At 41.5% G+C, this 21416-nt stretch overlaps 1 protein-coding gene across 3 annotated transcripts in view; it reads left to right on the top strand.

Moving 5' to 3' along the window:
- The window catches only part of coro1cb (coronin, actin binding protein, 1Cb), a 156166-nt gene that overhangs the window by 108523 nt on the left and 26227 nt on the right, over positions 1–21416 (top strand). For all 3 annotated transcript variants that reach the window (XM_068006008.1, XM_068006012.1, XM_068006011.1), the window contains exon 4: positions 14914–15043. In XM_068006008.1, coding sequence (XP_067862109.1) covers positions 14914–15043 — 130 coding nt within the window. The remainder of the gene's footprint in view (positions 1–14913; positions 15044–21416) is intronic.

Below are 21416 nucleotides of genomic sequence, written 5' to 3'. Positions count from 1 at the left end.
TTGGTGAGTAAGTGCTGCTTGATAGCACTGTCGACACCTTCCATCACTTTGCTGATGATTGAGAGTAGACTGATGGGGCGGTAATTGGCCGGATTGGATTTGTCCTGCTTTTTGTGGACAGGACATACCTGGGCAATTATCTACATTGTCTGGTAAATGCCAGTGTTGTAGCTGTACTGGAACAGTTTGGCTAGAGGCGCAGCTAGTTCTGGAGCACAAGTCTTTAGCACTACAGCCGGGATGTTGTAGGGGCCCATGGCCTTTGCTGTATCCAGTGCTGTGTATGTATGCTGTTTACCAAACTGAACTATCAGGAAATTTGTGTTTATTTTCAGTTTAATACTAGGGATTGTTGAAACTATTTTCACTGAGATTATCAACTTGGTGGAAAGGAGCAGTGCTGGCTGTGGACCACTGCCCAGTTAGAGCTGTGTTGCGACTGCCTAAATTAATTTCACATAGGACAGGGATATATACAAGCTTCTTAGCTTTGAGGGCTGTACAGGTGTGTACCATCGATCCAGAAGGGCCACGTGTCGTTTGCATCCATGTTCCCATTAATTGGCGCATATCTTTTGCTGCTGATGCTAACAGATCTTGGTGTTCTGATTTAGGATTTATCCACCAATGTGATTCATGACTAATTTACCCACTGATGAGATAACAGCACTAAGAACAGTCCTTTCCAAAACTCCAGACACACACAATTCAAACAGGAAATGCCAGCTAACAAGAAATACAAGCGAAGTAAGACTGGTTTACCTGTGTTTCGTAGGTCATAGTTCGGATTCTGACACCGGACATTTTTATAGCTAGCAGAAAGGGGACACTTGCATCTCATGAGCTCTGGTTGATTTTCACCCAGAGCGAAATGACTGGTTTTCTCCAACTGTGCTCAGTAGTTCCCTAACTAAGGGGACTTAGTCTTTACAGGAGAGTATCTGTGTTTGATTTTTAAATTTACTGTACCATCCCATCGTTCGGCTCCATCAACAAGTTTGAATTGGTCCAGCAATCATGAGATTTTTTTTTTTTGCCCACCAAAAACCGACTGGTCGCTCATCCGTTTGTGGAATCTTGCTGTGCATAAAACGGCTGCTACATTTGTCTGCACAACAATCATTCCAGTTTGAAGTAATTTGTTGTGTGAAGATGTTTTATAAGTCCAGGAGATTTTTTTTGTTTTGATGTGAATAGTTTTGGTATAGGAAAAGCAATAGGCACTTCATCTGTAATTGCTTTACCATGAAATGGAAAACCGATTGTGCTTTTAGACAACTCCACACTCTTGAGGGAATTTGTTGTACATTATCTGTTGCAGGAACAAGCACATGATAAGTGACCTCTAACACTAGAGTGGTGTCATTAGCATTTCGGATAGAAGATTAAATGTAAGAGATCCTGAACAGTGACCAATTTTTTGGATTTTGCCCAATTGAAATTTGAAAATATCCCAGCACTGCATTATAGATTCTGTTCTTCCAAGTGTGGAAGAGTTGTGAGGCTGTGGAATTTGCTTCTCGGGTTAGTGGTTGAGGCAGAAACTGTCAACATTCAAGATCAGAATGGATAGACAGATAAAGGAAAAGAGGTTGAAGGGATATGGAACGGGGTTGCTAAATGTGATTAGAACTGTTTACTTGTGTGGAGGGTAAATGGCCTGTTCCCATGTTACAACTTCTGTGTGTATAATGGACTTTAATGTGCCAATGTCTATCTTGTGCAATGTTCTTTCTTCATCATTTCAATGAGTCCCATCATATAACTACCAGCATTTCACCATAGTATTATCCAGTTCAAAATGTTCTTTCTGGATACAACTCCACTTTGGAAGGAAAAAAAATCTATTGCTGTACTAATGTTTATCAATTTGGATGTGGAATTCAAATTTTGCACAACCATCATTACGCATTACTGACATCCTCACGCCTAAAGTAGGATGGTGCACATAGTCACTAAACAGTAGTGTCATTGTGTCTGCTGTGTTGTCAGTGTATCTGGTGTCTCTGTAATTAAACTAATTTGCACTTATAAATAGTAATCAACTGTTAACTCGACCTGTCTTTTCCCAGTTGGTACAATAAATATTCCTTGCAAATTTCATCTTTTTTTAGGCATTAAAACCCAATGTTGCAATCTTTTGTCCCCTAGGTTCTCTTATGCTGTGTCTACACAAAGGAGACAGAAATGACAATTGATTCACATGGCATACATGTTAAAGTGGATGGTGGTCTGATGGTGCAGTGGGTTGGTCATCAGTGGACTGTGTCAGAGTGACACAGTACCCTGCTTGATTTTTTTTTCCTCTTCTTCTCACCAACACCCCCCCCCACCCCCCAACCCAAGCCACCACTGTCCAATTCTGAATGTTACTGATTCCCACGAGGGGGAAGGCACTTCTCCACAGGCAGGGACTGAAAACCGTTTCCTCCATGCTGTGGTTGTGTACTTAAACTACATTTATATTTCCCTAAACCTTTCCACCTCTCCTCCTTTTAATATACTCCTTAAAACCTACCTCTTTTGACCAAGCTCACCTGTGCCAAATTTTGTTTGCTAACACTCCTGTGAAGCGCCTTGGAACATTTTACTACATTAAAGGCGCTATATAAATGCAAGTTGTTATAGCAGCTCAAGTCTTAGAGCAAATTGACTGAGTTTTGTAATGTGCAGCAGGTCATCCTAAAAACTAGCTCTATTTTACAGGGGGCCTACGGTTCTCTACTCACTCTAAGGCCATGTACTGCTGTGGTAGAGTAGCAGAACATTTTGCTGGTGATGTCATGCATGGACGTCTCCATTATCTCCGTAGTGGCATCATGATGTCACTACAGAAACATTTGTGTCTGATGATGTCACCACCAAAATGCACTACTAGTCCCACAGCAATGCACCTACTAAGCTCAACGAAAAATGAGTCTTCCTCGCTGCCAGTCTAAGAATCCAGACCATTTTAGAAATGTGCTTGCCCTCTTGGTGCATAGCACAGGAGATTTAAACGAATGGAATAAAAATATTCAAAACTGAAAATTGGCATGTCACCTTCCGTTGAACTCGAGCCCTATGAGTGGAAAGGACAGTGTGGCGCATGCTGTGCATGGTGATGTTGGTTCAAGCAGGTGATTGTTCTCTGGAGAATTGTTAATCCTGGCAGTGCTGCTGAACAGAGGCCAGAGATCTACCCTACAACAAACCAATTCAAACTTGTTGATGGAGAAACAGAAAACAGTAGCCATATGGCTCTATGTTAACTTGTTATGTCTGAGTAACTTTTCATTCTCCCCCTCTAGACTGAATTTGAATCTGGGTTACAATAGTTGAGCAGTTATGCTGAGGAGCATGGAACAAATGAATTCCACACTCAGATTTGGACTAGATCACAGAGGGCTGTCCATACTGCGATTTTCTGTGGCATGATTATGAAACCACTCCTCCTTTCCCCTTTCCCACTCCACTTCTGTTACACTCAAAGGGTTAATTAGAGAATTGCATCTCTGATAATACCACAATTGGTGAGATTCATTCAAAGACCTTCTGCAAGGTGTTTTAGGTCTGTAGTTACAAGATGTAAATTTCCAATTACAAACTTTTAGAACCCTGTCAGTGACTAGCTTTTGTGTGATCACTAGTGTGGTAAAAGGGGTAGTGTGTGCACCACCATCTTTAATTCAGTTTGGTACCAATAACTTCGTTGCGGAGGCATTAAAATGTTACTTGCATGCAGCATTCAGTGATTGGGCCACATAAGAGAAGCGTGGGACTTGAAACTCTTCTGTTGCACTGAAATGAGAAGCCAACATCAAACACTTGAGCTCGTTTTTCATCCAGACTTGTGTTCCATTTATCTCCCGCTAGCGTCAGTTGGATGTCCAAGCCATGTAATAACGTGGTCAGCAGATTATTTTTTCCTTCGGTGAATCTTTCTGTACAACATTAACTGTGGGGTGAGGGTGAATTGATGAGTACCCATGATTGTGTAGGGCCTCTAGTAATTTCTTTGCGTTCAGGACTTTCAATCCTGTGTTCCATTGAACACTTCTGTAAATGTAGCTACACTGATTTCTGGGATGAGACGGTTGTCCTATGAGGAGAGGTTGAGTAGTATGGGCCTTTATTCTCTGGAATTTAGAAGAATGAGGTGATCTCGTTGAAACATAAAAGATTCTGAGGGGGCTTGACAGGGTAGATGCTGAGAGGTTGTTTCCCCTTGCTAGAGAGTCTAGAATGAGGGGACATAGTCTCAAGATAAGGGGGAGCCAATTAAGACTGAGATGAGGAAGAATTTCTTTACTCGGAGGATTGTGAAGCTTTGGAATTCTCTACCCCAAAGGGCTGTGGATGCTGAATTGTTGAGTATATTAAAGGCTGTGATCGATAGATGTTTGGACACTAAGGGAATCATTGGCTATAGGGATCGGGTGGGAAAGTGGAGTTGAGGTCGAAGATCAGCTAAGATCTTATTAAATGGCAGTCATGAATTTAAAATAAAATTGCTGGACTATAACTTGGTGTTGTAAAATTGTTTACAATTAAATGGCAGAGCAGGCCCGAGGGGCCGTATGGCCTACTCCTGCTCCTATTTCTCATGTTCTTATGTACACATTGTGTACATGTCACAAGCTCCTATCCCCACCTCGAGCTTCGCTGCTTTCTTCCCCAGTTAGCGATAGTACCAAATACTTGCTGAAGTACGTATGCTAGTGTTACCTTACCTTGCTGGAACTGGGTGTTGAAGTAGCATGGGAGTTTCAACTGGCCAGTTGTTGTGAAGGATAAACCACCAAGTATCTCACTGTGACTAAATATCTCATTCTCTCCCACAGATAGAATGTTTCACAAGACATGCTAGCTTGTGGCCTGGCCGTGACCTGGCACAACATATTGCAACCATGACTGGCAAATTTAAATAACATTGGTCTCTGGGAGTCCATCCTGTTCACTTGCCCCTCCCCCCCCCCCCCCCCCCCCCCCCCCCACCTCAAAACAAAAATTCTTGATGCTCCTGATGCGTTTTTTTTTTAAAAAGAGTTGAGCATGGCAACATTTCATCCAACGTAGCCATTTGGGTTATTCCCTAGTTTGTTCTTATTTCCACCTTACTCGAGCTCACTCCGACTCTTGCACTGTCCACCATGAGCTGTTTTGAGTTCTGCTTTGTGCTCGCTTTTCTTGCACACAGATACTGAGCAGAGCAGTTTGCTGTCAGACTCCTCGACTGTGGTGAGCTAGAATCTGTTTCCCATTGTGTTAGCCGGTTTCATCACTGGTTAGGAATTCCAATGCTTTAAATGCTAGCACATGTTCATAGTTTGATGTGTTCGTTGCACAGCCTTTAACACTTGGATATCTGTGCTTTCAACTCTTTAATTTCAGCCTTTGAATTTCAATTGCGTAAGTTCCTGAGAGCTACAGGTGAGTTCAGCAAACTGGTTGTACCGGAGCTTTTTTTGTTTGCGAGTCTATTTTAGTTGAATTGCAGTGGTTTTTTTCAAAAAAACTGATTTGAACATGAGCTAAATTTTAACCTACCTCGCCCAAGAGGTTACAAGGGTTTACCGCTAGCTGAGAATTATCCATCTCTTTAATTTAGAGCCAGATGAACCAGTTATTTATGTTTAACATCTGCAGCATTGATGGCTCGAAGGATGATGTGATAGGATATGAGTAATTACATTGTTTTTTTCTGTGAAGTGAATGGATTGGAAAACCTGAATGGGACTTTTCGGAAGAGCGCAAACCAAAAAGGTTATGCTTATTTCCTATACTTCCCTTCTGCCCACTTGTAGGTGGTAGCTACCAACCTTCAGCTGAGTTGGCAGGGCTCCTGATCAAGTGGCAAGAGGGAGTGATTTTAACAGCTGATTTACCCTAAAGCAAGAATAAGCCTAAGACTCTATTTGATCGCTCCTACACCAATAGTATGGGGCAAATGTTTGAAAAACTCCCAGTCCAAGACATAGAGCCTTTTTTAATTTTGGGGGGGTGGTGAGGAGCTGTTGAGCTCAGAACCAGTGGAACACCAGACCCATGTGTTAAATTTGAAAATACTGTAGTACAATCTGCTGATAATTCAGTTGTTTTTTTCCACTGAAAAATTTGGATTATCCAATAATTTCTGATCAGCGATATAAACAACACAGCAAAATGACAACTTAGTACTAAAAAAAATGTTAAATTCAGATAATTTGAATTAAGTGACTAGAGATTGTGCCACTGTTTTACATGTCTGTGAGCACCTCCAATGGCAAAAGCCTAAAGCTGCAGAATTAGTATATTGGGTTGAACATTTTGTATTTTAAAAGTAGTTGAGCTCTTGAGAGTCGATATTGGCAAATCCTGGTCTAATTTCTCATGTTTCCACCCAGCTTTAGTTTTATAGGTTCGACTAAATTTAATAAGAAAAATAGTGCACGTCACCACTAAAGACAAAGTACATGCTTTGTTTCCCTTTAACTTTCTGCTAGAGCTTCTTTCTCAAGTTTGGTTTACTTCTATTAAAACTTCTAGGTCAATTTTCTCTTCCATTTTCTAACCTTTGTGTTTTGACCACTATTTCTTGCTGTTGGCTTCAGTCTGATTTGTTCCCACTACTCCGGTTGTCTGCTTGTATCTTCTCATTCCAATTTGTGCCAATTGAGGCAGTTTGCTTATCTTAATCACTATAGGTTGTAGAGCTGTTTTATTCTTGCGGAACAGTATGGGCCATCTTTGTATCTATTGGTATGAAGCTAACCATCTTGTGTTGTGGGGGGGGCGGTGGGGTTGGTGGTGGAGGAGGAAAGAATGGGATGATGGCAGCAGAAATATCTACAGGAAGTGGAACCAGGTCAATACATGAACTGGAATTAAAAGGCATACCACAGAACTGTGTGTGTTGGATGGCATGCGTGATATGCTTAGTGCACTAAACAACAATTCAACCTATGATGATAGAACTGTTTCTTTGGAAACCAGCGGAATAAGATGAGCACAACAATTTTGCCCTAGAGCATGTGGTGCTTCATTTCAGTAAACCTCAATTTGCATATTCATTCAGGGTGGAATATTTGTCTGAGAAGGTACAATACAATCTGGTGAAAGATTGGACTAATAGAGGTCTAGAGATGGACCCACCCCCCTTTTATTTTTTATAAAGCCCTACGCAATCATGGGTACTGGTGACCTCACCGGAGGCAGGTACTAATCCCATTTGTGCAGAGGAATTGCATTAACAGTTAGAGTTGCAGAGAACCAGTTGTTGGAGCACTGCAGGTTAATCATCCAACTAGAGCTCTTTGCACTGTTTGAGCATGATAACATCAATGAGGCCTGAAGGAATTACAGACAAAAGCCTAAAACTGCAGCATTAGTATATTGGGTTGACTATTTTTTATTTTAAAATAGTTGAGCTCTTGACAGTCGATATTGTCAAATCCTGATCTGTTTTTTTGTATGTTTCCACCCAGTTTCAGCTTTGCCGGTTTTACTAAGGATTTTGAAAGAAATACTGGAATAGAAGTGACACTGCAAGCTCATGCCCTTGGCACTTAACCAAGAAATTTCAGGAGCCACGCAGTTCTTGTCCAATATTACTAACATCGAGCAGTATGGTAATGTAGTGACAATGGCACAGGGCTAGCAACCCAGAGATTGAGTTCAAATCCCATAATGGCAAAATTAAAATCAATAAATTATGTTTTTAAAAAAAAGCCAACTGGTTCACTAATGCCGTTCAGATTGACTCTTAATGCCCTCTGAAGTGTGAAAAAAGCTTGAAGATGGCACAGAGAATTTTGCCTGAGTGCTTCAATTCAATATGGGTTTTGAACAAGGGGAAGCCCATGGAGCCATATACCAGCATATGTTGTCATATTCAGAAGAGAGGAGGAAGTGGTTTACGAACACCTTTCAGTTCAGAAAATTTAAAAACTGACTAGCTCAGTTTTGTTGAAATTCAATGAAGGTAGCATTGCTGGTGCTTGAAGGGTCTACTGACAACGTAGTGAGAGACCTGATCTTAACCCAAAGTGTGCAGGGAGTTAAAATGAATTAGAGAGAGACTAAAAGCTGGGAGAGGCAGGGAGCCACAGTTTTGATCTTACAACCCGTGAAAGCAGAATCCTTGGGCTTTATGTAGTTTGGTGGTGATTTTGCAGTGTCCAAGGCAAAAATACTCCTAAAATTTGTAGACATTTTCCATGTTTTCTCTTTTTGCATTGAGTTTTTCTATTTCAAGATTGTATCTTGCACAGCTGCTCTTGCCTGTGTAGCTTGTCGTAATATAATGCAAAGAAACCCTTCCTGAAAAATGCAGCATTTTGGTGAAACGGCAAAGTGTTCAAGTTGGGATAGTTCACTCCAGCCCACGGTGCTAGGTTGTTGTAACCTTTATGGTAGGAAAATGCCCTGTAAATTGCCTGAAATATAATTAGATGTCCTCAAGATTGAGTTTCATCTTAAAAATGGCCACACAAAGTGGTCAGTTCAAATGAATGCTGGGAAATTTAAACTAATTAAGACCCCAAAGTTTACTTAAACATTCCTTACTGGTGATAAGAGGCTAGCAATAAGGATTGAGCTCAGAAATAACTCGTTAGTGGGACATAACTATGCAGTGCCTGTGTTAGGACCCTTTGCAAAAAAAAGATTGAAAAGTTAGGGGAAAGAGAATAGGACTTGACATATCTCGGTGTCCGTGCCTCATTAACTTCGACATCTTCCAGGAAATTTACTTGAAATGATTGGTGAAACCTTCTAATTCATGTGTCAACCAGATTGGTCAATTGAATGGAGAACAGTTTTCTTTGAATTTGGGGTATGTAAGAGGGTGATTGGCACATCTCTCAGCAGACATTCTGTCTTTGTTAGATTTTCTTAGATTAGCTTTGTTAGTTAGAAGATGATTCTTTGTCCTTTCTAGTTGTCTTCTGTAATAATCTTTACCGTGCAGATGTAGAAAGGTACCTTAAGTATATTCAGGTCAGAGAGTAAGAGGTTACATAAGTCACATTGTACAGTTACACCAACTAGTTACAGGCAGAGATTAGTGTGTCACTTAATTGTGCAAGTTGCCTGAGATCAAGAAAGGTGAGTGTTAAGCCAGCCAGCTAGCTCAGGTACCGTCACTCGTGCATAAGGTGGATTCAGCCAGAACAGAGGATCAGAGTGGAGCAGATAACCTCACCACCGAAGGGGCTCACCAACTTGGCATTCCAGAAGTTAATGTCTGTGTCCAAGGGAGGAAGAAGTCAACTCAACTACACCACTCATAAGGACACTGTCGTATAAGCTTTGGAAACATTGATGACCTGGCAAGGAAGGGTTAATTCGTTCACTCACTAGCTTATGGGATCCTAACTGAGGGTTGGTACGGTAACCTCAAATTCAGTCCAAACTGGTTGGTGTAAGATAGTTCAAGCCAAACTTAGGTGTCGTTCAATCCTAGACCTAAGCTTGGTGGTAAACCGCTGACTATTCCTTAGTAACAAGGGGGGCATTAAGGAATCGTCTGGTTCCTTGGCATAAATTTGTCGAGATATCAAATCCAGTATTCTTACTTTATGCTCGATACGTGAATGTATTGTTTTCTACTAAGATGCCCATTATTCTTTATTCAAATGTTCAAGTATTGTTCAAGGTGAAGTGATTGTTTGGAGTTAGTTGCTTCTGAGCTGAAAGCACTGTTGCTGACAATGCAGAGCTGGTGTCCAAACTACAGCCCCTGAGCACTGCCAGTTCAGCCCATGAAACCCAGGCGACTGATCTATTTGCACTTGTTGGGAAAGGGCCATTCTTTTGCCATTACTAGGCTTGCCAAGCCTCCAGGATTGCCCTGGAGTCTCCAGTAATTAACAGCTAATCTCCAGGACGTTGCGAGCAATCGGGGAGAAAATCATTAGGGCATAAAATAAATATTTTTTATTTTCTTCAAACACTTTTTTGTTTACTAGCTATAAAAAAAAAATATTGGGGGGAAAGGCTGTTGATCAACAGTCAAGAATCATCCAATCAGGAGTTGAGTCTATTCATTTTCTGATTGGCGTGGGAAGACGGTGCACCGCGAGGATGGACATGTTGGGCGATCAATGGCAGGAGTGTGGGGGCGGGGCGGGGTGGTTCGAGGCAGATGGTCATATGATGACACCTCCAGGAATATGTCCAGCCAGAGTTGGCAACCCTAGCCATTACTACTCATAATGGATAAATCTTAAATCAGAACATCAAAATCAGTTGGTATCTACACCTTGATGTATGCAAATTAATAAAAACATTGATCCGAATTTTTGTGGCCTGTGAGGCTCCATGGGATGTAACTAAGCTATCCACGAAGGTAAGCTTGGACATTCCTGCTGTAAAGTACAAAGTTACTGGTTTAACTACATTACTGCCACCTGCAGTTGGAGGCTTTTATTACAGACAAATTACAACACTGAAACAGCTTCTTTGGCCCAACCAGTCTCTGGTGTTCAGCTTCCACGTGAACAGGATTCCTGCTCCTCTGTTCCCGCACCCATTTATTCCCCTTTCATCCAACCACCTATCTAACTTATTCTTAAATATTGACATGGTCTGTGCTTCATTCACTAACTGATGTAGTGCACTAATATAGTGCATTCCACAGCCTCCCTACCCTCTGTTTTTAAAAAAAAAAGTAACTGGGATATTGTTGGCACAGATGCCATTAGCCCTCTGCTGCTTTCTTGCATTCTTGCATAGGGAGGCGATAGTGGAGTGATCTTATAGAACTATAGCAACTTGCCACGGCTACTTTGGCAGCACCTTCCAAATCCGTGACCTGCACCATCCAGAAGGACAAGGTCAGCAGGTGCGAGGGAACACCACATCACCTCCAAGTTTCCATCCAAATCACACTATCCTGACTTGGACGTATATCGCCACTCCTTCATAGTCACTGGGTCAAATTCCTGGAACACCGTACCTAACAGCATTGAGGGAGCACCTTCCCCACACGGACTGCAGTGGTTCAAGAACATAAGAACATAAGAAATAGGAGCAGGAGTAGGCCAATCAGCCCCTCGAGCCTGCTCCGCCATTCAATAAGATCATCGCTGATCTGATCCTAACCTCAAATCTAAATTCATGTCCAATTTCCTGCCCATTCCCCGTAACCCCTAATTCCCTTTACTTCTAGGAAACTGTCGATTTCTGTTTTAAATTTATTTAATGATGTAGCTTCCACAGCTTCCTGGGGCAGCAAATTCCACAGACCTACTACCCTCTGAGTGAAGAAGCTTCTCCTCATCTCAGTTTTGAAAGAGCAGCCCCTTATTCTAAGATTATGCCCCCTAGTTCTAGTTTCACCCATCCTTGGGAACATCCTTACCACATCCACCCGATCAAGCCCCTTCACAACCTTATATGTTTCAATAAGATCGCCTCTCATTCTTCTGAACTCCAATGAGTAGAGTCCCAATCTACTCAACCTCTCCTCATATGTCCGCCCCCTCATCCCCGAGATTAGCCGAATGAACCTTCTTTGTACTGCCTCGAGAGCAAGTATGTCTTTTCTCAAGTATGGAGACCAAAACTGTATGCAGTATTCCAGGTGCGGACTCACCAATACCTTATATAACTGCAGCAATACCTCCCTGTTTTTATATTCTATCCCCCTAGCAATAAAAGCCAACATTCCGTTGGCCTTCTTGATCACCTGCTGCACCTGCATACTAACTTTTTGATTTTCTTGCACTAGGACCCCCAGATCCCTTTGTATTGCAGTACTTTCCAGTTTCACGCCATTAAGATAATAACTTGCTCTCTGATTTTTCCTGCCAAAGTGCATAACCTCACATTTTCCAATATTGTATTGCATCTGCCAAATCTCCGCCCACTCACCCAGCCTGTCTATATCCCCTTGTAGGTTTTTTATGTCCTCCTCACTCTCTACTTTCCCTCCCATCTTTGTATCATCTGCAAACTTTGATATGTTGCACTCGGTCCCCTCCTCCAAATCGTTAATATAGATTGTAAAGAGTTGGGGACCCAGCACCGACCGAAGGCTCGTCACCACCACCTTGAGAGCAACTAGGGCTGGGCAATTAATGCCAGCCTTGCCAGTGATGCCCACATTGCAAGAATGAATAATTTAAAACCAAAATAGAACAGGGGGATGCTGGTTCAACTGGTGAAGGGTAAATTCAGGACCAATGTCAGTTATTCTCAAAGATCAAAACATGGAATAGACTTCCAGTTAGATTATTGGTGCGATAATCCTGGAATCATTTAAGAAACAGATGCTGCAATGGGGTGACTTCATTAACTTTCTGAATGGGTGAATTAAGATGGACTGAATGAGCCTTCCCATCCAACGTGGGTCTATACAGTAAGTGTTGGCAGGCTGCTTGATTTTGTAGGATATCTCACACCCACACGTTTTCCAACGGGGATCACTCAATTATAATAGAGCGTGGGAACCCTGGCTGACTTTGTTTTTTCCCCTTTCCTTCGCTGAGGGCAAATGCAGCAACTGTTTTCCTGGCTAACTGACCACAGACAGGGAAAATCGAACCTGGGATGTTCTGATCTATATAGCTGTTAACCACTGGTGTGTGGTGCCTTCTTTACCCACTAGCCATCAGAAGTACTAGGCGGGAAGCAGATCTAACCAACTCTGTTCAGCTAAAGAGACTCCTTTCAAAAGTTTGAGATTTTTTTGAAAAGTTTTGAAATTATGGACTCTGTTAGGCCGTTACTATTGAACAAATATTTGAGATAATGGTGCAACAGTTTATCCACAGAAGTGACCTGACTTTAGTTCCTTCAGTAAGACTTTGACCACCTGAAACTAACTAACTTAATGCTTTATCGGTTTGTTTTAAAATTGCTGCACACTCCAGAGATGTAAAATTTATCAAACTTTTCATAAGTTATTGGAAAGATTCTGAATCACCTGTGCAAGGAAACCTCCTGATTTCACTATTGCAGACAGCGCAATAAAATTGTGTGATCAAGAGATTTGTCTGCAAGGTGAGGGGCAAGTATAGCTGCATTCTGGATCCTCTTTGATCGATCGGGAGACTTGTAAGGTATGATGTTTCTGCATTGATGGAGCTGTAGCTCAATTGCTGGCTCTGAACGATATAGATAAGAGGTATCTGCACCCTTAGTCGGTAGGTTCTTAAAGTTTGCCATAAAATGGGATGTTGATCCCTTGCTGTGATGTTGCTAGCAGGAGTCGTCTTGCTTGTCCCAGCAGGGAGAATGTCTATCCCTAGCCTTCCTCTAACCAGAAGTGATATAGTGTAAAGTATGGTGAATTGAGAGAGTCAGATTAAATCTCCCTTGAAAACATTTAGTACTAATACCAGGAAGTTCTTCACATAAGTGATTTAACACATGAAATTACCACCTGGTTGGAGTTATGGAGACAAAATTCCTGGATTAATTTTAGAAACCGTTGGAACTGTGAATTGTAGATTTTTTTTTTCAGATGGTCTAGCTGGGCTGGCCTGAATATTCTTCCTCACCCACATCCACCTGTAGAACACTTTGTTTATACAGTTCTCCTATAAGATGAACCAGATGCATATTTTCTTATTGGGAGAGTCCTGTTTTTCCCTGCGCAAATCCTATTGTACCAATTAACTGCTTTGAGATTATTTAATCTCTGGTTATAGAGTAGTTATTGATGAGAGTGCTTATTTCAAATATGGTTTGAAAACTTCTGACTTGGAAAACCTTTCACAATTTTTGTGTTGAATGCTGAATTTGCATTACCGAACTGGTTCTGTAGTACCCTGGGCTCTGAATGCTGTGAAATCCTCCCTGTGATATTGTGCAGGGGGTTCCACAGAACTGCTAGCAAACAGCCAATTGAAAAATCACAATTTTCAGTTCATTTCTCTCACCAGATCATCTTTCTCCATGGCTGGGGAAGGTCCACAAAAGCCAGTGACTGTAAAACAGCATTGCTACCCTGTATGGATTGTAATGATTGGACAGACACCTATAAACTCACACACTGAGGAAGGCTAGGTTCCGTCTTTTATTTTTAAGCAGAATTTACAGCACAAACAGGCCATTCGGCTCAACTGGTCTATGCTGGTGTTTATGCTGCAAGAGCTTCCTGCCAACCTACTTCATCGAACACTATCAGCATATCCTTCTATTCCTTTCTACCTCGTACTTATCTAGCTTCCCCTTGAATACATTTATGCTATTCGCCTCAATGCCTCCATGTGGTAGCAAGTTCCACGTTCTAACCACTCTCTGGGTGAAGTTGTTTCTCCTGAATTCCTTTTTGGATTTATTAATGACTATCTTATATTTATGATCCCGAGTTTTGGACTCCCAAACAAGTGAAAACATCTTCTCTAAGTCTACCCTATCAAACCCCTTCATAATTTCAAAGACCACTTTCAGGTCACCCCTCAGCCTTTGCTTTTCTAGAGAAAAGAACCTCAGCCTGTCCAGTCTTTCCTAATAGTTCTAACCTGTCAGTTTTGATATCATTCTTGCAAATCTTTTTTGCACCTTCTCTGGTGCCCCTCTATCCTTTTTAACTTCTAAACTTCTGCACTCTGTTCAATCCACGTCATTACTGCTGATTCACTCTGGGTGCTTCTGTATATGTGCAAACATAGGTCTGGCCAGCAGTAATTATTGAAATTACTGCTCGCCTAACATTCCTCACTTAATTCAATAACTGCACAGGTGGAATGTAAAAGGCAGCCTGTTCTGCAGCCATGTTTATGACTGCACCTGATGATGATGCCCCTGGAGCCATTGAGAAGAAGCGTAGCAGCAGCTCAGTAAATCTTTAAATACCCCACAAGCTGGTTGTCGTCCCCTGGTTCTATAGATTGTAAATCTGGCCAGGATTAGGCCACATTTGCAATATGTTTTGAGGATGGGATCCTGAGCTTTCATTTCACTTGGTCCACTTTAATTCACTTTTTCTTTTCCTGCTAACAGATCTGGCAGATCCCAGAGAATGGACTGACACTTCCCCTCACGGATCCTGTCGTCACCTTAGAGGGACATGCCAAGAGAGTTGGGATTGTATCTTGGCATCCGACTGCGCGCAATGTGCTCCTCAGTGCAGGTGAGGCGATCGGATTATGTGCTTTGAGATTATTAACGTGGGCTGGTGATGATTCTACAGATGCAATGCAAAAGGGATCTGGGCCGTGTCTTATTAATTACAGCAGAAATAGTGGGAAGAGACTCCTATAACATCAGTTTTCCCCCTTTCCTGAACACTAACTTGTCATGTCAGTAACTTAAAGGTGAGCCTCTCGTAGAAATATTTTTGCTTAAATATTAACTAACTCCAGTGCCATGTATTTTTTTATTTCTGTAAACATTAAAATAATTCTAATGTGCTTGGGATAGTAGAAAAACTCCATGTGGCTAATCCCAAAGTTTTTAAAAAGACACTCTAATATGCCTCAAACCTTTAACTGTCCAGCTTCCTTTTAAATTTGTTGACTCTGAGCATTTTGTTTCAAATTCATCACATCTGTATGTTTTGTTAAATCTAAACTATTCATCTCCTGGGCTTGAATCCATGCATTACATCATAAGTCCAAAGTGTAATAAAGGCTATGTCTTGCTTATCCTTTTTATTTCTGTTTTTAAAATGCTTTATAGTTGTTTTTCAAGGGAATCCTTGGAGCAGACACTTTCTGTCGCACTCCCTTTGACACTTAGGAGATTACGAAAATTCTATAGATTAAATGTCCCCTTTTAAATAATTTCGTCAAATTGACAAAAGCTTTTCAATGGTTTGGTTTTTGTGGGTAGTAATGGTGAGGTTCCCTTTTTCAAAAAAAGCTTTCACTGGATGTGAGCAAAACCCCTTCAACTCATTAAGACTTTTTTTTCATAAAACAGGCTCAGAATTGCCCATTAGTCTCGTTCACTCATCTAAGTACTGATGTGAGACCCATTACTTATACATTTCATTAAAAGCCTAGGCGTCCTCATCAAGCGATTTCCTTTGCACGTCTGGCTTTCTTTCCAAAATGGAGGCTCAGGGGCCTCAGCACACCAAAGTGTGCCACTGCAAGCTTTTGCTAATTAAGGATTTAATGAGGCCTCAATAACTTCACAGCATTCATGATTTCTATAAAAGTCTATGAAGCTCATTAAAGGAGAGCTTTTTTTTTTCATGGTCAAGATTGTAGTTCCTATAAGTAGGCAGCGGTCTGATGAAATGGTCACTTGTATGAGGGAAAGGTGTGTATCTTCTACCATCGCAAACTTTTTCCAGAAACTTTGAATGAAATCTATGCTCTTAAAAAGACAGCAAGCCCTACCAAAAATGATTCATGTGCAATTGCTTCCTAATGCCTGTTGATATATGCGTTGCCAGGGTGTGGTATTGAGCCATACAGATCATGGAGGTTCCAGATTAGATCCTTGATCTGTGCTGAATTAGGCGATCTCACTCCGAGCTGTTGTAGAGGTGGTGCAATTGACGTCAGTGCCCCCTAGGCGAGGGAGGGAATAGTGGCAATGGTTTTCACTCCTGATTGCACTGGGAAGAGCACATATGTGGACTGATAGAGGTCTTTAAGATAATGAAGGGCTTGATAGAGTAGATGTAGAGAAAATGCTTCCTCTTGTGGGGGAGTCCAAAACCAGAGGTCACTAATAAATCCAATAGGGAATTCAGGAGAAACTTCTTTACCCAAAGAGTGGTAAGAATGTGAAACACACTACCAAAAGGAGTAGTTGAGGCAAATAGCATAGATGCATTCAAGGGGAAGCTAGGCAAGCACACGAAGGAGAAAGGAATTGAAGGATATGCTGATAGGGGTAGATGAAGTAGAGAAGGAAGAGGCTCATGTGCAGCATAAACGCTGGCATGGACCAGTTAGGCCGAATGGCCTGTTTCTGTGCTGTAGACTCAATGTAACTCAGTGACATTGGGTGAGGGCCAAATTGTGTGCTGTGATGCCTCCACAGTTAAGCAGCCTGCCTGATGCTCACCATCTAGGTTCGCAAATGAAGCATGGCCAATTGCGAGAGGTACCAGCAGGAATCCATGCCTTAGAGAGGAGAGGAATGGTTGATGGGGAAGGGTCTAAATGATAGTTCTGCTCCAGTTTTTTTGGTTAGATGTACCAAACAATTTAGTGTTTCCAGCAGTATCTGAAATTGACGCAGAAGAAATCTATTGGAGTGTCCTGCCTCAATTTAGAAAACATTCTGGTTTATTTTGACCTGTTTGAGCTACTTATTTCAGGTTTTAGTACAAATAAGAGGGTAGAAAAAGCCTGTTTTTTTTTAAATATTGCTTAAATTGGACTTTTTTTTTAAAAAATGCTTTTATGATTCGCCACCTTATTTCTGTTTTACCGAATTTTAAGTCGGATCTGATTAGCCCCACCCCGACTTCCAAAGTTGAAGTGCAGTGATATCTTAGCAAATTAAAGGTGTGTTCTGTAAAGAATCATACACTGAGGCAGGTCTGTAATTGCATCAGCAAATCCATGACAGTGTAAGGAGGCACTCTTGTTTTCAAAGTTTCCTTTGAAGAAGCCTGCAGTAAATGAGTAGCATTAGACCCGAGCTCTGCTGTGTGTAACGACCTGCATTTATATAGCTGAGGGGTTGCAGTCGTGGCTAGGAACATAATGAGGTTGCACAGAGGTTAATTCAGCTGCAGGAAAGAAAGATCTAGCTTGTGGGAGGGAAAGAGGAGAAGAAAAGCTTTTAATTCGTTTGGCCTGCCTCTTACTTTGTTGTTGACACGTCATTTGTTGGCCAGCATTGGCTACTGCAGTTTAAAGGAGTGGTTTTCAGTGTGGCGGATTGTAAAAGTGAAGAGTGTTAGGTGCAACTCATAGCCCGAATCTTGGGTCTTTCAGATCAAACCACGCCTTTCTTTACCTGTCGGATACAGAGTTTCTAGCTGTGCCCTACTAATTGGTATCCCCAGGGTTACCTGACCATTTTGAGAGCTTTTTGTTTGGGGCCTTTTATTGATTACAAACTTGGCAAGACCACATGGCAAGATATAGAGGGCACTTTGAGGAAATTGTGTTCCATCTTCTGTCCCTATTTTGCTAAGTAAAATAAAATGTGAGTAAGTGGTAAGGTGGTATCGCAAGGGTGGCATAGCACTCCATCCCCCACCCCCTTCATCTTTACCCCCGCTTTGCTCTATTGTGTTGATGTATAAAGTACTATCTCAATTGTGGCCTCAGCTGGAGGAGTTTCACATGTGGTATTACAGGAATGGGACCAAGAAATTAGCTTGTATACATACCAGTGCTGGGAAGACGATATTAGGAACCTGATGTGCACCAATTGCTCCACTGATGCGGCAATAAAAACAGAAACAAATCCCTCAAAAATGTTTCCAGTTATCAGGACTGAGCATACCAACTGGTACAAACTTCCAGCCTCTCAAAAGTTCCAGTTTATGCGCTGACCTGATAAGGAGTGGACATGGAAATAATTTTTGCAATGAAATCTCAGGATTTCTATGTGACTCCAGATGACTGCCATTAAGGACTACAGTGCAGTACCTCTAGGTGGCACTACAAAGGATGGCAGTGTCTGAACCCTGGGGGTATAGTTAATTCAGCAAAATAATAGACAGAGATATGAACTTATTTCCCTTCCCATCAAATACAGGCCTCTGACCTTCCCATCACATTGTGTTTCTATTTCCAATTCCCTTCTCTCAGCCTCCCCAACCTTTTCCACCCCTCCCATCCTGGGAAATGGAGTCTTTTCTGAACCTTGGGGTTCAAGCTCTGGTTGGAATAGGGCTGGAATGTCTGGGAACTAGATGGATAAATTTTGGGTCTTTTTCTCACCACTGGCCTTTTCACGTTCTGCTCAACATTTGTGTGCTCATAAAAGAGCTGCTGTCACTGAGAGTGGATCCTGGCATGCTACTTTGAGGTGAGATTTTCACAGCCTTTCTCGTTCTGTGGTGATATACCTGCCGTGGCCCGTTTCAAACAGTGAAGTCTTGAATTCCTGCACCTGTCTGATCATGTGCGAGAGCAGTGTTGTGTATATTCTAGTTTCCCACGCCACCCCGCAAAAGGGCGAGTGTGGGGTCAGAGGCCAGCTTTGGCATCCCCGCTACCACCTTGACTGAGTACTAAGTCAACGTGTATCGGAGATCAAACCTGAGACCTTCCTGATCCCTGTGACTCAATGTAACACTACACGATGCATTTACCCACTAAGGCATTGGGAGTGTCATGTCTCTGAAGTAATCTTTTATCATTCCAAACTTGGGCTACAATTTGACAAAACCATTTTAAGCAGCCATGTTCAAACCTCTTTGTTGTTGTCAAGAGAAAAATGAATCATTCTTTTGCAAAACCATTAAATGAGAGACTAGGTTTTGCACCTGGGACTATATCATCTAGCTTTATTTTTCCCTCATTTTGTGGGTCCGCTTTTCCATCTTGCAGCATATTCTTTTTGAACACAGACAAACACAGCAGTAACTCACAATTGTTATTAATGTAGTTTAATGTTTCTAGTAAAGACCTTTTGTTAAAACCACCTGTTATTTCTGACCAAGGTTGCCCACCCAAGATATTAAAACCTTTATTTTTTGGATGCCATGTATTTCTAGCAATTTTTATTTTTGTTTAGAGTTTCCAGCATTTTTTAATTTCCATTTACATCAGCTTGTTTGTTCCACTAAGAACTTGAATTTTTGTCCCTCCATGCTTCATTAAGCACCATGCTCTCTACAATTACTCTTCTTGTGCCCAATGCAAAAGGTTATTCCCATAAGTAAGCCCTTGCTGTCTCTGAACCATAGCATGACCTCATGCGCAAACTATCTGATAATGTAGTGTGCCCAGGTTGAACAATAAATCCCTTATGCCGCTGATAAGTTGCCTCATAATTCTGGTCTTTCCAACTGACAAATAACACTGACACGCCATATAATCTTGAGCTATAAACTACATGTTGGGTTTATTAGGTGATCAAATTAAACAAAAATGAGAACATAAATGGCAGATTTCATTAGATTATAGTAATCACTCCTTAATTTCCTGTCAGTACTTCAAACCCATTGCAAAGATGAGATGTCTCTAAATGTCGTGCAGCATCTCTCAACTTGGAATCCACTTCCACGAAGTTTATATGTAAACTTGGTTATCTGCAAAGTCCTTCATTCTGCCCTGTTCTGCCATACATCGCCTGACCTGAACTGTCTAAAGTGGACAGTTTTGAAATCTGTCATTTTTTGATCTACAAGCCATTTCCTTTAGGTAACTCATGGCAAACTTAGTTTTATGAGGCAAATGCAGTTATTACAAGCCAGTCAAACAAGGTGAGAAGCTAACCATGTGCCAGATTGCCTTTGACAGGTGACTATGTGAATAGATAGAAGGAAGAGTCCTCACAGAACAAAAACACTTAACGGGGACTGAATGTATGGTTGCTAAATTTGCTGATGACACAAAGGTAGGTAGGAAAGTAAGTTGTGAAGAGGACATAAGGAGGTTTGCAAAGGGTTAAGTGAGGGGGCAAAAATTTGGCAGATGGAGTATAATGTGGGAAAATGTGAACTTGCCCACTTTGGCAAGAGGAATAGAAGAGCAGTATATTTAAATGGAGAGAGATTGCAGAACTGAGGTACAGAGGGATCTGGGTGTCCTAGTACAAGAATCTCAAAGTAAGCATGCAGGTCCAGCAAGTGATTAGAAAGGCAAATGGAATGTTGTCATTTATCGCAAGTGGAATGGAATATAAAAGTAGAGATGTTTTGCAACGGTTGTACAGGGAATTGATGAGACCACATCTGGAATACTGACTGCAGTTTTGGTCTCCTTATTTAAGAAAGGACATAATTGTTTTAGAGGCGATTCAGAGAAAGTTCACTCGACTGATTCCTGGATGAAGGGGTTATCTTATGAGGAAAGTTTGGACAAGTTGGGCTTGTATACACTGGAGTTTAGAAGAATGAGCGGTGATCTTATTGAAACATATAAGTTCCTGAGGGGACTAGAAGGGGTAAATGCTGAGAGGATGTTTCCTCTTGTGGGAGAGACTGGAACTAGAGGACACAGTTTAAAAATAAGGGGTCTCCCATTTAAGACAGAGATGAGAAGAAATTTTCTGAGGGGCGTGAGTCTGGAACTCTCTTCCCCAGAGAGGCAGGGTCATTGAATATTTTTAAGGCTGAGTTAGATAGATTCCTGATTAACAAGGGAGTCAAAGGTTATAGTAGGCAGACGGGAAAGTAGGGTTGAGGTCACAATCAGATCAGCCATGATCTTATCAAATGGCAGAGCAGGCTCGAGGGGCCGAATGGTCGTCTACTGCTCTTAATGCGTATGTTCATAACAAAATACCAGCATACTTGGAAACATTTTGTTTCCTCAAAATTTTGTAGGTGGCCTTGACTCTTAAGTCAAATGCAGTAGATTTTTTTAAATGAGTATTCTTGTTTTGAGAGTTTCTTAAAATAATTTTTAACTAAA

The sequence above is a fragment of the Heptranchias perlo genome, chromosome 25, assembly GCF_035084215.1.
Source record: "Heptranchias perlo isolate sHepPer1 chromosome 25, sHepPer1.hap1, whole genome shotgun sequence".
Classification (NCBI taxonomy): domain Eukaryota; kingdom Metazoa; phylum Chordata; class Chondrichthyes; order Hexanchiformes; family Hexanchidae; genus Heptranchias; species Heptranchias perlo.
The sequence above is the reverse complement of the archived record's forward strand: the minus strand, read 5'-3'. Positions and strand labels throughout refer to the sequence as shown.